General features: G+C 55.2%; 1 protein-coding gene across 3 annotated transcripts in view; it reads right to left on the bottom strand.

The window, feature by feature from the left end:
• The window catches only part of TBC1D9B (TBC1 domain family member 9B), a 45,154-nt gene that overhangs the window by 3,049 nt on the left and 25,925 nt on the right, over positions 1–16,180 (bottom strand). For 2 of the 3 annotated variants that reach the window (XM_060095055.1, XM_060095053.1), the window contains exons 8-19: positions 12,796–12,957; positions 12,330–12,480; positions 11,629–11,843; positions 9,996–10,113; positions 8,554–8,839; positions 6,694–6,823; positions 6,465–6,563; positions 5,624–5,692; positions 4,386–4,626; positions 3,906–3,971; positions 2,177–2,248; positions 246–305 (exon numbers count right to left, since the gene is read on the bottom strand). In XM_060095055.1, coding sequence (XP_059951038.1) covers positions 246–305; positions 2,177–2,248; positions 3,906–3,971; positions 4,386–4,626; positions 5,624–5,692; positions 6,465–6,563; positions 6,694–6,823; positions 8,554–8,839; positions 9,996–10,113; positions 11,629–11,843; positions 12,330–12,480; positions 12,796–12,957 — 1,669 coding nt within the window. The remainder of the gene's footprint in view (positions 1–245; positions 306–2,176; positions 2,249–3,905; positions 3,972–4,385; positions 4,627–5,623; positions 5,693–6,464; positions 6,564–6,693; positions 6,824–8,553; positions 8,840–9,995; positions 10,114–11,628; positions 11,844–12,329; positions 12,481–12,795; positions 12,958–16,180) is intronic. The other variant, XM_060095054.1, reaches the window with a different exon arrangement.

The following is a 16,180-nucleotide window of genomic DNA, read 5'->3' on the forward strand; positions in this document are numbered from 1 at the left end:
GCAGGCACCCCCAGAGGGAGGCGGTGATGGCTGGGGGTGTTCATAGCTACAGGAGATTCAGGCCTGGGGCTGATGACAGCTGGACAGCTGATGGGCTGGGCATTCACCTCAAGGAGAGCTGTGGTTTCAGGCATGCATCTGCCATCTCCCCAGGGTACGGGGCTCTTCTGCAGTGACAGGGCAACCAGACCCCACCCACCCTGGGACCTCTACCAGCATCAGCAGATGTTGACCTATATACACACCTCTTCTTTTTTCTTGGATGTCATTTCCAGCTCCCTCTTGCTCTTCCTGCTGTAGTGCTTCTGGACAACGGGATGAATAAAAAGAACAAGAACATTCTTCTGTTATGACTCCAAACCACTAAGGTCCTTGAGTGGTCGGTCTAGTCTGTGCTCTCCTGCGGAGGCGGACCTGGCCCTGGGCCCTGAATGCTGCTTCTTCTCGGCCTTCTCTGAGCAGGGCTCTCACTCCACCCAAACCACAGAGCCACTGAACCCTTACATCCTCTCTTTCAAAACAGTACAAGTCATACCACACAGTTCTTAAGTGAACGATGGCGCACGTCATGGGCAAAAAGTCTGAGACCAATGATTTCTATAGTTTCTGCTGACAAAGGTCAAACTCAGGGGAGTCCCAATGACCAATTCAACCTGCAACTGCCACACTAGCTGATGAGGAATTTTATGTACGTGAATCCTGCGCTCAGCACTGTAGTTCTTAAAGTGACGTATTTGCTGGCGTCTGCAGACACCGTGCTCCTTATGGTGACCATAAACTTGGGGCGAGCAGGCTGCCCAGCTTTTGCAAACCTGTTCCCTGAGGGAATGTGGCCAGTGGGGGGACCTCAGGTGGGACAGCAGTGTCCCAGCTCTGAATGGCCCTTGGCAGCTATGTGGTGGCAGGGAAGGGTGCAGCGCTCCGGGCTGAGGCTTCTCACCAGGGAACGGACCGCTGCCTGGAGGCTACGTGAGGTCTGAGGACAGGGATCTGTACCCCGAGTCCCTGGCCTCTCCTGGAAGTGTCTGGGACAAGCCTAAAGCATCCTTGATTTGCTCGAGTATAACAGAAGATACATCTGCTTCTTTAGTTTGTATACTTGAAATCAAGGTCTTCGAGCTTCATAGTCAAGTTAAGTAAGCCTCTGGCACTGTCAGCAGGATTGCTTTGGGTATCTTGATAATATCTTGATAGTACCTTTTACTTTCCCTTTTGAGTGTGTATTATCCTTGGTGTGTTATTACCTATCCCCCATGAGAATTATAGGGGGGTGTTTTGGTTGGTTTTCTAGGTGTATTACATACCACCAGCTTGATTGCCAAATCCCAGGCCCAGAATGCCCCATCACTCTGGACCCAGTACTCCCAACAGGTTTTAAGTGTAGCACAGGGATGACTTCTAGTAGGCACTCAACAGACGTATTTTTCCCCAACAAAAAAGTTGTGTGGAACATGAAAATGTTTCCAAAGAAAGCTCTACCCCTCTCCTCCACCTCTGCTCACCTGTGCTTTGTCTGTTTCACAGTGACAGCTTTGCAATGATAGCATTTTGTGTTTTTCCTGTGACCATGACGAGAGAATACTTTGTGCACGTGGCTGGGGAGGCGACACCCTACTGCCTGTGCCACACCCACTACACTGCGTGTCCTCGCTTACTGGCCGCACGCAAGCACAGCAGCGGCCCCTCCCCACCCCAGTCCACGGCTGGCTCTGGGTCCTCCTCGGAACTTAGCCACACAGGAGGCGTCTCTGGAACTAAGAGCTTCCAGGCCTCCTGACCATGCACGGGAGAGTTCAGGAGATGAAACCCAAGGCCCTGGGGAAGCCAAGTGCAAAGGGGGCGCCCCTGCCCCCCAGGCACTGACCTTGAGCCTCCCAGGGCAGGAAAAGATCCAGGTCGGAGGCCAGAGGAGATGCTGGAAAGGACAGCAGAGGAGAAGCAGAGGCAGAGGGAGGGAGAAGCCCGGGTCCGGGAAGGCAGAGACAGGAGAAACAGGAGTGAGAACATCCCCGGGGGGCCTGGCCCTAGAGGGAGAGGCAGCTTCCCCTGGCTCTCGCTCTGCACCTCCCCACGCAGCACACTCCCCGAGCCCGTGGAGGGCCGCAGGCCACCTGCATGCGCCCCACAGCAGTGTTGCTCGGCACAGGGCCCGAGGCCAGTGGGATACAGTGCTCACCTTCTGAGGAGCTGTCCTCGGTGAAATAATGGGTCGCTTCCAGGGCTGACTCAGCCTCCTCTGGGCTCAGGGCTATACTCGGAGCGAAAGAAGAGTGAGGGCAGGAGGTAACAACTTGATTCTCACCGAACGAAACCTCCCTGAGTCCTGGACAAAGGCCCTCCCCCCACCTGCCACTGCGTGCTCCACAGCTCCCAGCCCCACCAATATGGTGGATGGTCATAGTGGTAACAGCTGACGACTGATTCTGGTTGACTCGTGCATTGTGTTTGAAAATGTAATATATACATATGCCAGATAAAAACCCAGTCAGTGCAGCTGGGAGTTGGTTGAGCGGCCATCCTTTCTCCCACCCCACGAAGATGCGGCCCAGGGATTCTTTCGGGATGTTTTATGCTCCTGCAGGTACATATGCAGGGAGCGGCCAGGCACAAGCGACTTGCTCTCACTTTATACACTTGGGCATTGTTCCACACCAGCACATACTGGCCCGCCTCAGTTTGCAATGAAGTAGTCTCTGGGGTGTCGGATCCACTTGGTTCTGTGCAGGGGGCTTATTCTCCCCATCGTACGGAGCGGGAGGAAGTGAGCAAGTTTTAACAGTGCGTGGCACAAGGGGAGGTGGCAGGTGTGGGCCGCCACTAGAGCCCTAGATGAAGCAAGGTGCGCAGAGGCGGCTTGGAAGTGGCAGGTCTGGCCGCACGAGCCCTCACGGACAGGCTCTCGGCACAGCGGGGTCTGCCCAGCCCAGGCCTCTCTCCCAGCAGAATGAGAGGTGGCCTATACCAGTCTTTCCATGGAAGTGTTCCTTGTTGTGTTACAGGGAAAAACCAGCCACAGGTGAGAATATCTGTGTCAGGAGCAGTTGTCCCTCCAACTTTGGATGCAGAGAACAACCCTGGGGGAAGCTTTAAAACTACAGTCTGGGCCCCGCCCCAGGCCAATCAAGTGAGAGCCTCTGGGATGAAAAATCACTCAGGCTAACTCTGAGGCAGCCGCTGACTCCCAGGGGCAGGTCATGAACAACAGCAGGAACCCAGGACAGCTCCATCCCAGAGCAGAAACCCTGGGGCCAAATTTTCACCAGCCTGTCTCAATTCCCTCCTGTGAAAATGGGGAAGCCCTCCCCCGCTGCACTTGGACAACTCTGAGTGGCCACCCCTGCTGAGCCAGGTGAGCTAGGCTCCCTGCTTTGGGACCAGCTACTGCGGACGATCCACTGTCAGTGTCCCAGCAGGCCCGGCACTGCTAGAGAAGCCAGAGGAGAGCAGCCATACAACAGGGCTCCCCGGCCTTGGCGCCCCCAGGCCACTCCTCTGGTGAGAAACAGGAACCCTTGAGAGACTTAAGGATAAGCTAATGAACACAAGAGATTCAAACCTGAGTATCCACTCCTGTGAGTCCCCCTCATGCGGGGGAGTTCTAGTTGAGCGGCACAGCGCTCCACCTGGGCCTCTGCCCGTGGGCAGAGTCCTCCCCGAGACTCCCGCACATCCCCTCCCAGGTCACTCAGGTCACGGCCCTGCTCTCAGACCGGGACTGGCCTGGGCCTCAGCCCCCATGCTCTGGCTCCTCCATACTCTCCGTCAGGACGGGCGAGCCTCCACTATGCTGGGACCCGAGCTGCCGCAAGGCCCAGCATTCCAGAGGCCTGTGCTGTGGAATGCTGCAGCTCCAGCTCTGGACATGTGAGAAGCCCTTGCTGGGGAGTGGGACGGAAGGCTCTCACCTGGAGGCAAGTGGAGCTTGTAGAGCACCTTGAGCTTCTCTGTCAGGTCCCCATGGTACATCCCACCTGTGGAGGAAGGCCAGCAAGGAGGCACGCTGGCAAAAGGGCACAAGAGTCCCACGGCCAGTCCACATTCGAATACCTCCCCTTCCAGTGGGTTCTGGTGGGACCCTCCTCACCACCTGACTCTCTCCTGGAGAGGACCCTGGGGGTGAGAACCAGGCCTCTGGCTTTCCCCTTCTCTGGGACCTGCACACCCGGCCTCCAGCAGTGGACTGAGGGAGGGGAGGGGCGGGAGGGCTCCCACTGGACCTCCATGTATCTCCAGTGGGAAAACTGCACTTCCTTTATCAAGGGTCAAGGGCTCCAGGCTGCCCTCAGCTTGCTGCAGTGGGAAGACTGGCCAGGGCTGGCATCTGGAGGCTTCCTCAGAAAGGGCGTGGGCACAGAAAGGCCCCTGCAGGCCCTGGAGCCACTCACTCATCCCTGTCACGAACTCCTTGAAGTTGATCAGCGAGTCCTTATTTTCATCCAGGAGCCGAAACATGCGCCCCGCCAGCACGGGCGTGTGGGAGCCACAGGCCCAGGGTGTCAGGCTGGCAAAGAGTTCCCCGAACTGGTTCGTGTCGATGCGGTACTGCTCCAGGTAGGGCAGGCTGGGGTCCCGACGCACAGCTGTAGGGCGGCTGCTCCCCCAGTACTGACTCGCCAGCTGCTTGGCCTGCAGGGGGCATAGCCTGGTGAGATGGCCTGGCCTCCTGGCCCCTGGGTGCTTAGGATTACCAGGCTGGTTGGTGTGTTCACCCTCCAACTCCATCCAAGTCTGCAGAGTGCTGGATAGTGAGCACTGGGCTACACACAGCATCTCACAGAACCTCCTGCATTGGTAACATCAGCCCCCAGTTTATAGCTGTGGGAGTCAAAACAGGGCCCTAGGACCGCCAGCCACAGCGGGTGAGGGGCAGTACTGGCTGGACTGCTCTGACCTTAAGGCCAGAGCAGGGTGGTTATCTTGGGGGTTGAATCAGAGGCAGCTGGAGGGGCAGATGGGACCCGACAATGAGATCAGAAAGGCATTGTAGACACGGCTGTTTCCGCCTGCTCTTCACACCCTTTCCCCTTCTTCTGTTAACAGCACCTGAACTTTTCTTGGAGAGCCCCTCTTGTCCCACCCTCAGGCCATGGGGTGGGCACGTGGCCCAGTTTTGGGTCAGCAGCAAACACCCTCCTGTAGCCACAGCACCTAATTTGAGTCATTCCAACAATCAACCCCAGGCTTTTTGCTAAAACCACTTGGAAAGAAAAATTTTCTTTTCACTGGGGTTACTGAGAGGACAGGATGACCTTGGAGATGCTGGCAACAGTCCTGCCACTCTGTAGGAAGAGCAGTCCAGGTGATATCTGAGGTAGGGGAGCTTGACAGGATGTTGGAACACCTAGATCCAGTCATGCCTGAAGCTGTACATTCCTAGACTTTTCAGTTTCATGAGCCAATGCATTCCCTTTTATATAAGCTGACTTGAGTGGATTTTCTTCCACTTAAAAGAGTGTCCTGCCTAAACTCCAAGAAGGATTAAATTCTACCATGTGAACTTTGTAGTAACTGCTTTTGAGGATGCTTTTAAATCTATTTCTCTCCTGGCAGGAGGCTGCTACGCTGAGGATGAATTTAGGGGACTAGGATGGGATAGTGGTCCTCCCTTGCTCTTGGCTGTCACCTTAAACACCATGTAAAGGTCCTCCAGCTCTTCAATTGAGAAACCAATGTCCCCAGGTATAGCTCGGACCTAGAAGGAAAGAGAAACAGGATGTATTAATGAATTCTCAAGTTGCTGCTCTTTGAGAGAATCCCCATGTGGATGGGGGCGAAGACATGAACTGCCCTCTTGGTGTTGCCAGCTGGCCGAGCACATGAGGGTAGTCCATCAGGAAAGAAGGTGTGGTCCACACTCTTACCCCTCATCACCCATCCTGTCACTCAATTCACACTCCCTGAGCTCCTTCCTGGTGGGCACTGGGGGTGCCTTTCTGTTCTGAACACCCAGTCAGGGACACAGGGTGAGGGGCGGTGATCAACCGACTGCTATCTGGATCCCTCGAAAGGCCCTGGCACTGGCACTTTGGAAGATGACCTAGAACTTCCCAGTAACTTCTCCCTCCAGAGACAGGAGGACAAAGGCTTGCGGCAGAGGTCAGCGGGCTGAGTGGATGGAGGGCTGGGTGGCTGAGTGTTGCTACCCAGGGGCAGGGGTTAAAGCCAGGCCTGAGGGCTCAATCCAGAGTGGGATCATGCTTAGCCTTTAGGCACTGAGGCATCAGAGAAGCTTCCCTGTGACCAATCCACAAGCAGAAAATTGTGACCAGCCCTCTCCCCACTTCCCTAAATTTGCACCTTCACTCGTGGACTCCAGTCCCACACAAGACAGTGCTAGGGGACTCCGCACCCTGCTCCTCAGGGAAGTCTGGAGATGGCCTGGCAGGAGCAGCCCACTTGGTCACCATCCCCACCCCAGCTCCAGCCTGCACCCTGGGGCCATGGGAGCCCGGGCCCATCCGTACCACACTCCTCTTGGCCGTATCCTCCAAGGACTGGATCACTTTCAGCCTCTGTTTAAACCGCATCTGTTCAATGTCCTCGGCCCTCAGGCTGCTGAATTTCTACCAGTCAGAGGTGATTCAGTGAGATAAGGTGGAACCACAGAGCAGAAGACAGCCACCCGCCATGGCCAACTGCACCCACATGGCCCAAGGGAGTGGTCTGGCCAAGAAGCCCCCAGTGAGTGCTGACCTTATATGACACCTTCAGGAGGTCGAAGATGTCCACCTCTTCAGGAGGGTCATCTCCACTGGTCAGCAGGGCATGGAGGTGTGGGATAGGAGGAGAGACACTCTGCTTATTGACCACATTATCCAGGTATCTGTAAGGATTAAAGGACAGAAATCTAGATCACCCACAGGTGACAGGGGTGTCTTACCCATGGCTAAGTGATGTGGAGAGACCTAATTTGCCCAGACTCCCAATCAATGAGCGAGTGTACTGAGGGCCAGGCATCCTCCAGGAGAGAGAAAGATGAGCCACTGCAGGGAGGAGGGGGAAAGGCAAATCAGGGATGGGTACCCTGGCAAATCAGGGATGCCCCCTGGAGGCAGTGGAGAGGCTTGAGCACTAACTCTGAGAAAGCTAGGTTGTCCACTGGGGTCCCACGGTGGGGGGACCTTTACAAGTCCAGACCCTACCAAACCAGGAGAGAGGTTTGTCCCAGCTGGAGGGATGACACGCTTCCTCCATCTGGCAGGTCACTGGGCCAGGTGTGAGGACTCCCTGCCTGGCCAGGAAGAACCAGGGACCAAAGAAGTGTCCCAGGAGGAAGGCGAGGGAGGAGTCCTGTTGTGGGGGTGTCCGAGGAACACGGCCTCGGGACAGGGCCTGACTTTGGCTGGACTAGCCCAGCCAGGACCTCACACTCTCCCAGGCTCTCTGGCTGGGCCTGACACTCAGGTGGGAGACACCCACTGGCTCCGGAACCGTTTCTGGTCAGGCCCTGCTGCTGAGGAGGGGCCCCATCTGCCTGGTGTGGAAGATGGGCATGGAAATCACTTGCCGGCTCTGGCCACGGGCTGAGTATCTTGCCATCACTGAGGACAAAGAGCTGGCGTGGCAAGAGCAGAGAAGCGACAACCCTGCCAGCCTGGGACCCTTGCACGTTCGCAGTCAGCACCTGGGCTGGCTCGGCAGGCAGGTGGCAGCGTCCCTGGCTGTCCCGGGTGGCCGGGAGCATTCCAGGCTGGGCAAATACATGCACGTGGGCTGGCAAGGCTGTACAGAGCTCAGGGCCTGGGCCACAGTGAGGACCCCCCAGGAAGGCACCTGGTTATAAAGGCCTTGAAGGCCAGGCTGGGGGACTTAAATCCTTTGTCCAGAAAACCACCAGTGGCACAGGGAGTCCCCATACCCCAAGGGAGGAGGAACAGGGTCAGATTCTGATCAGGAAGAGCCCTGTGGGATGCTGGTGGATGAGACTGGAGCAGGGAGAACTGTGACGATGCAGACACAGGGCCCTTGGCAAGGGGTGTCATGGGTCTGCCCTGAGGCTGTAGGGGTTGAGGGGAGGGGCTGGACCCCAGAGAGGGTCCATGAGGATGGGATGCGGGGACTGAGGGAGGACGAGGCAGCCAGGCTGACCCGGGCCTTAGGCGCCTGGTGGGTATCAGCTCATTCAGCAGCTACAGCAGGCCCAACATGGGCCCTTGTCTAGATGATGGGGCGAGAGTGATGCTGCTGAGCTGGGAAAGGCACGACCAGGAGTGCTTTGCGGGAATAACAGACACCCAGCCTTCGCTAGAGGTGGGAGGCCCTGCTGTTCCAGGTGCCTCCTGCCCACCAAGCCCTCCAGTCCAGTGTGCTCTGGCCCACTACCTGTTTTACCTTCTCCCAGCACTTACTACTCCAGTACTGTTCTGTCTCCTTCCAGAAAGGAGGCTCTCTCCGCCCCCCTGGAGTATCCCCGGGTCTAGCCCTGTCTGGGCACTTGGTAGGTACAGTCCCAGGATGCTGACCAAGGAGCACATAGGGCTGGGGAGCGGTGGGGTGTGCTGCAGTCAGTGCTGGCCAGCTCCCCAGCAGGAGGAGGGAGGCCGGCTCAGTCACCTGCCCAGGACGGTCATGGCTTCGCCCTCGTCGCTGCAGCCCAGTAGCTGCTCCATGTTGGCATCCAGGATGGCCAAGGCCACCTGCAGGATCACCTTGATGCCCTCATAGAAGAAGCAGTCAACAATGACCGCAGCGCTCTCAAAGGGCATGACGCTGAGGAAGAGGGTCAGGAACCAGGAGAGCGAGATGCTGGGAATCACCCCCAGGTCCTGCATCTTCTCGGAGAGCTGGGGCAGGAAGTCTCTCGTGAGCTCTTCGAAGATGCCTTGGTCCACCAGGGCACCTAGGGAGAGAACAAAGGAGTCTGAATGGTGAGCTCACACCCCTGACTCAGGCAGGCCCTCATGTGGGACCCCAGGGTCCCACCTGCAAGAAGCCCACCTGGTCCCCAGCCAGCTCGGCTTACAACTGAGGGCTGGAGGGGGGCAGGTGGGGTGGAGAAAACAAGAACGGAAAAAATCCTGTAAGTTTCCTTTCTACTACTTCCAAACCACTGTGTGAAAAGAACGATTTCTTCCACTATACTTGGATTTTCTTTTTGGGAAATACTAATTTCTCTCTAGGGCGTCAGAAGTAAACAGAGAGCAGCTGCATAGCACAGGGAGATCAGCTCGGTGCTTTCTGACCACCTAGAGGGGTAGGATAGGGAGGGTGGGAGGGAGGGAGACGCAAGAGGGAAGAGATATGGGGACATATGTATATGTATAACAGATTCACTTTGTTATAAAGCAGAAACTAACACACCATTGTAAAGCGATTATACTCCAATAAAGATGTTAAAAAAATATATATATATATATAATAATAAGAAAAATTAAAAAAAAGAAAAACAAACAAAAAAACCAAAACAAAAAAAGAAGTAAACAGAGATCTCAGTAGATTGTGTGTGTCCCGACCTGAAGCTTGTGAACAGATGCAATTCTAAAGGACCCCAAGAGTGGAAACCCCCAAAAGCACACAGTAAGGGAAGGACATTTTAGAATAACAGACTTAATTATATATGTAATTAAATATACTTGCAAGTGCACTTCCATTTACTAACACAGATTCTACTGGCTATGAGTTCCTAACAGTTGACATGGGGGTATACTATACGTTCTAGTTGTGATACTGGGAATGTTCCACAATAAAAATGTTTAAGAAGAATTAGATGGATGTGAATTTAGGCCCCGAGCTAAGTTCTTCTCTCACTGCCAGCAACTCCTAGGGAATCGCATCAAGTCTGGGAGAGACGGTTGGGGTCTGTGTTTGGCCCTCCACTTTTTAGCTGTGTGAAGATTTAGCAGCTTCCTAACCTATGGAGCGGAAGCCGTGACTGTCTTCTGCCTGGGGCAAGGCTGCGAGGCCTCCGAGAGCTCACTTGTGGGATGTGCTGAATGTAGACCTGGCCCAGGGAGGCCTGCCACCCCCACAGGGAGCTGCCCGTCTCAGGCACTCACCCACCACCCTGGTGTTGTAGTAGTCGGGCAGCATGCGTTCACAGAGGGTCACCAGCAGCCAGAATGCCTCCTCCTCGCTGCCATAGAGCAGGAGCACTGAGGTGACGATGTTCATGGCCTATGGGCACAGAGACAGGTAGGGGGTGTCATGGAGCTGTCCCCCCGCCAAGTGGCCTATGCATTCTCCTCTACCAGAAAGCCTGGCAACAACAAACTCTTCCACCCAACTCGGGGCAATTTGCCAAAAGGCAATTTGCAGGAAATCAAGTTGACCAAAACGGTCAACCAAGTTCCTCAAAGTGGGCCTGCAGGCATTCGGACACCCGAGAAGGCGAGGACCTTCTTCGGCGTGGTGTCTGGTGTCACAGGTGCAGCACGGGGCCAGAAGGATGTGTGAATGAGCTGCATGCAAAGGCCACATGGCTGCAGGGAGGACATGGCAAAGTAGCGACCACGCACAGCCTGAGCTGATACCAAGTCTTGTAAGAAAAAGCTTCAATGGTGGCAAATTATCTTAAAAATGACTTAGAGCCAGCGCACTGGTCTTCCATGCACTGGCAATATGTCCTGCAGAACACTGGTCCTACAGAAAAGTGATTCCTCTGAAATCCAGAGGCAGTCACAGGGAAACAGAAAGCCATCTGACCTGGCCATGAAAATGCCCACTAGATTTAAAATAAAATGCCCCTGGAAATGCAAATCAAAACTGCAGTGAGATGCCACCTCATACCATTAGGATGGCTACTATCAAAAAACAGAAAATAACCAGCGTTGGTGAGGGTGGTGAGAAACTACAGCCCTTGTGTATTGTGGGTAGGAATGAAGAATGGTGGAGCTCGTGTGGAAAATGCTATCACAGCTCCTCAAAAAATTAAACATATGATCCAGCAATTCCACTTCTGGGTATAATGCCTAAAAGGACTGGGTCTGGATATTGTACACCTATGCTCATAGCAGCACTATTCACAACAGCCAAAATGTGGAAGCAACCCAAGTGGCCCTGGATGATGAATGGATACACAAAACACGGTGTATACATACAACGGAATATTCTTCAGCCTTAAAAAGGAAGGAAAATTTGACACATGCTACAACGTAGATGAAACTTGAGAACATTATGCAAATGAAATAAGCTAGTCACAAAAAGACAATACTGTATGATGCTTATATGAGGTACTTAGTCAAAATCATAGAGACAGAAAAGATAATGGTGGTTGCCAGGGGTAAGCAGGAGAGTTGTTTAATGGGTACAGTTTCCATTTTGCAAGATGAAAAAGAGTTCTGGAGATGGATAGTGGTGATGGTTGTACAATGATATACCTAATGCCGCTGAACTGTACACTTAAAATGATTAAGATGGTAAGTTTTATGTTATGTGTATTTTACCACACACACAAAACAATCAAACGCCTCAGGACCCTGACCAGAAGCACATACATGGCATGGGGATGAGGTGAGCGATGAACACTGTTTCTAATTTCATCTTTTTCTGTGATTAGGATCTTCCTGGGTGGGGGGACAGGGCACAGTCACAGGTGTGTGGGGCCATCACTTAGGCCCGGGGCCATGCAGAGCTGCTCCTGTGAGCTTCTGGTGGGAGATGCTGTCTCTGGACCCTGCTAAGCCCCTGTACCTGGCAGTAGCCAATGGTGGGGTTTCGGAAAGCGTAGGCAGTCAGCACCCGGCGGAGTGCAGCGATCCCAAGCTCATTCTGGAAGGCAGGGTGCTCAGGCATGGAGCGGTGGAGGTCTCGCTCGATCTCCTCTGTGGCCAGGCTGTACCTCCCTGTGGACTTCTCCACCAGCTCAGCATAGTAGCCAGGGTGAGTCACCATCTCATTCCAGGCCCCTGTGGAGACACAGCTGATAGCTGTCTCCCTCCTCCTCCCCTCCCGGGACTTCGAGGGCAACAGGGCAGGGTGGAGACGTCAATGCGCTGCAGAAGAGAAGTGGCACTTTGGGGCCAACTAAGAGGTGCCAGGCAGAGTCTCCCTCATGATTGCTTCTGAGAGGAGTCACCCCATCCAAGTTCAAATGGCTGACTTGCCCTCCTGAAACCATCCAAGTGGCCAAGGGTGTGAATGTTGTCAGAGCCTGCCCCAAGGAAAGGAGGCCTCAGGAGGCCTGTTTGCCTTCCACTGCCGGCGGGAAGGCACCGCCTCACTGGTGTCTGCTCCCCAGAACGCCCCTCCTGGCACACCTGAGCTTCATTACAGCGGCCGAGAGTCCTGTTCCCGCCCTCTAAAGGATGGTGGTTCCTGCCTGGCCGACTCAGGAGGCCCGCTGGGGGTCATGGAGGCTGAGGCTGTGGGGCCGTGAGGCAAGGGCAGCTTACCAGAGAAGAGGAGCCACAGCTCCCCGCGGAGGCTCTCGGGGATGCCTTTCAGCACCAGCTCCCGCGTCCTGGCGGTGCGGTACATGCACATGCCGCGCCCGTACTCAAAAAAGTGGATGTCCCACGACTCCTCTTTCATCTTCTCCTTGGCCTGGGGGAACAGCAGACGGGGGGTGGTCTGTGGATGCGACCCGAGTGCTGAGGCAGGTGTCAGGCCCTCCACCTCTCCTCCAAGGGCTTGTGGCGAAAATGCCATGAGCCCAGGCTGGGCTGTGCACAGCATCACCCTCGGGCGTCAGGGACACGGGACCCCCTGCAGAGGCCTGACGCCCATGACCAGAGCTGCTGAACAGGTCACTCAGGGTGTCCCTGGGCATTTCACATCGTCACCCAAGGGCCGCAGACTGGCCCTGCCCTTCCCCCCTATCTGGCCTGCATGGTGGTGGAGCCCCGAGTCTGGGCTTACCCCCTTGGCTCCCAGGTCCTCCATGGGCGTGTTTCTCTGGAAGAGTTTGAGCAGGCCCTGGGAAGCGGTTGGAGCCTCCTGTGCATGGGACCCCTGGAGGCCACCGAGGGGTGAGGTCGGGCTGGCAGGCTGTTCTGACATCTCCTGAGGAGCTGGGGAAGACTGGGAAATACAACATGGGAAGGAAAGCACTGAGCGAGGGAGCTGCCCCGCTGCCTGCGGGGTGGCCGTGCGGGAAAGCGCAGGAGGCCACGCTGTGGCTCAGCCCTACATCCCCTCTGGCCAGACACACACCTGTATTGTCCTCCTTCTCCAGGGACAGGTTCCGCTGCTCATCCTGTCAGGCCCTCTCTCCGTGAGGTCAGGGCCAGGAGAGAAGAAACCGCAAGGAGACAGCTCCACGTGCCCCTTCCTGAACTCTGTGTCCCCTACAAGGGCTTGACTGGCAGCACTCGTGGGTGCTCCCTGAGATGCCTTTCTTGCTCCAGCCTCTGGGGTGCAGACCCTGCCGAGCCCTGTAGGGACAGCTGCTGGTGGCATCTGCCCGGACTGTTCTCGGGTCCCACCATTGTAGCGCCGCCCCATGGGGCCCCTGGCCACAGTGACTGGCTCAAGTGGGGAGTGCTGGGAAAGAGCGCTGGGGCCCAAGCATGGAGGGGAAAGCGGAGCAGAGGCAGGGTGACATCAGGCCTGCTCACCCAGTATGTCCTGCAGCTGACAGCCGGCCTCACCCTTTTCAGACTGACAGAGTCCTAATTGAGGGCATGCCTCCTGCGGGTGCCCTCAGTGACAGCTGAGGGAAGGAGTCCCTTTCCTCTCCTCCCTCCCTCAGGCTACCTGTCCACTGCACTCTCAAGGGCCCTTCAAAGGAGGGGCTCCGAGGCCCTCTGAGGGCTGCTGGTTGTCTGCAAGGCTCCCTCTCTCTCGGCCAATCGCCTGGTGTGTGGTGTGGTCTACAGTGGCCACACGTCTCTTGGGCCACACCCTCTTTCCAGACACTTGTGCAGCTCAAAACCGGGTTCTCCTTAGCAGTCCGCCACACTTGAAACAAGGCTGTGGGGCTTTGGGAGGCGAAAATAAAGACACAGGTCTAGAACTAGGTGTGTGGGGAGGGGGTCCCCACCTGTGGGCCATCTCTAACCATAAACGGCTCTGGTAGGGCTGTAGGCCCTTCCCCAGTGTAGAAACCTGGGAATCTGCTTTCCCGTTGCACGGATGGCCAAACAGCAAGAGAAATGGATCCTGGGTGGTTCTGGGAACATACTGGGGGGCAATATGGGGCTGGGAGAAGAAAAGGGGGGCATCAAGGACAAAGGTCTAGAAGGAGCCCTAACATTCAGGTTCTCCCCCTGGCTTTCTGGAACCCCCACCCCCGGCCCTCACCCAGCAGGGCTAGCGAGGAAGTTCTTAGTACCCTTCAGGTACAGTGTGGGTGACACCAGGCAACTGTCCCTGCTTGTGGATTGTGTTCTACCTGCAGGCACCTGACTTCAAGGTGAGTTCACTGCCGTGGGCAACGGCCTGGGCAGGGAGCTTGTTCCCTAGCCCGGGGGTCAGGTGGAGCACAGTCAGTGCCCACTCTGTCTGTCCTCCTCTCAGCTCCCTCCCCAAGTGCCCACCAGCAGGAACAACACCGCTCTTGGGTGGACACTGGTCACTGGCTCCCTTGAATCCACGTCTCCTTCTGCCAGCAGTGGCTTCCAATTTTGGGGGGGCACAGCACATCTTTCTCCACTCTTGGACCCACACCTTGTAGAATCCACTGAGGTCTGCAGTGGTGGCCACAAGCTAACTAGCATTTCCCATGCCTGTGGGGGCTTCAGGGACTGTGTCGGCCACTCTGCGGGGAATGTCAGGGTGAGCCAAGGAGGGTGCAAGGGCTGCACCGCCTTGCTGGTGCCACACACGCCCCGGGGGCGACGCTCATCCAGTGGAGAGAGCCCAGCTCTGATGACAGGCGGCCAACTGTGTGGACTTCTTGGCTTCGTGGGCCAGTGAGCTCCCCTTCTGCGTGCTCCAGTCTGAGCTGAGTTTCTGCCCTCGTGCCTGTCAGCTCCGATCCCACTGGCTGTGGTCAAGCAGGAGTGCTGGATGCCTCCCCCGAGACTTTCACCCTCTCTGTGTTCCTTACATGAGAACCCACACCACAGCTGTGATGGCTTCACAGGGACATGCTAAACTCATCAAACTGTGCTATTTCAATATGTACAGCATATTGTATATCAAATTTACCTCAGTAGAACTGTTTTTAATAAAAAGGAAAAAAAAAAAAGAGAACTCTGCTAGGTTCCTATCCACAGCCTGCCCCTCTGCCCCTGGCTGGTGTTTTCAAAATGGATTTTAGAGCAACTAAAATACATTTTCATGACAAACTGCCCGAATCCAGGGACATGACCCCAGTCCAGACCCCAAGCATCCTGATGCAGAGAGTCTGCTTCTGGCTCGAGGTTCCCTGCAGGAACAAGGACGCAGATGGACTTGCAGGCCACAGAGCACTGCAGAGAATCAAAAATCTCAGTGCCGGAAAGGAGACTGACTCGAGGATGTGACCTCAGCAATAACCATCCCTCGTGACAGACAGGTTCCTGGGGTGATGGTGAGCTCACAGACCCATGCTGCCTGGGAATCCAGTCTCTCTCTCCTTCCTCTTGGTAACTGTCTCACACATTTTTCCAGTGCAGACCTCCCAAACCATCCATCTTCCTCACTTCCTACTGCCAGCTATTGAACTGAGCAAGCAGAAGCAGGAGCAATCTGACAGCCATCCACGGTCACCCCCACCGGCCCACCTTCCCACAACTGTGGCCACGCATGCCAGGCCCAACTCTCCCCCGACTCGAGCCCAAGATCCTACCACTCTCGCCTCTAGGACGTTCTTCTGGCAACTGCCCCCTCTCCACTGGATTAATTACCATCAGCATAGAATCATGCTGTGGCCCCTACAAGCCCTCCCCGTTCTTCAACTGGGTGGTGCTCACATGTTATGTCCACTTTTGTGAAAGTGCATCAAGTTATGCACTTAGGATCCATGCACTTTAGAGTATATATGTCACACTCCAATTACAAAGTCACACCCTGAAGGGACCCCTGTGATTCTCAGCTGGTCTTTCTACAAAGTTTCTGGAAAGAGTTGCCTAAACTCACTGTATCCTTTCCCTCTCTTTCCAGTTTGTTCTTGAGAAAGTGTCAGAAAATGTATGTTTATGTTCTAACAGTTACCTTTATACTGATGTCTTTATATAGTACCCTGGGTCCCCTCTTTTTATACACTGGACTCCCTCCTAGGGGCAATACTAAAATTAGCGAGTAGCCCTGACCTTCCCCCTCCACTCCTTTCCCTGCTGACGTATAATTTAAAGTGATGATATACCTTGCTCTTACTTAA

The sequence above is a fragment of the Mesoplodon densirostris genome, chromosome 3 (assembly GCF_025265405.1).
Source record: "Mesoplodon densirostris isolate mMesDen1 chromosome 3, mMesDen1 primary haplotype, whole genome shotgun sequence".
Taxonomy (NCBI): domain Eukaryota; kingdom Metazoa; phylum Chordata; class Mammalia; order Artiodactyla; family Ziphiidae; genus Mesoplodon; species Mesoplodon densirostris.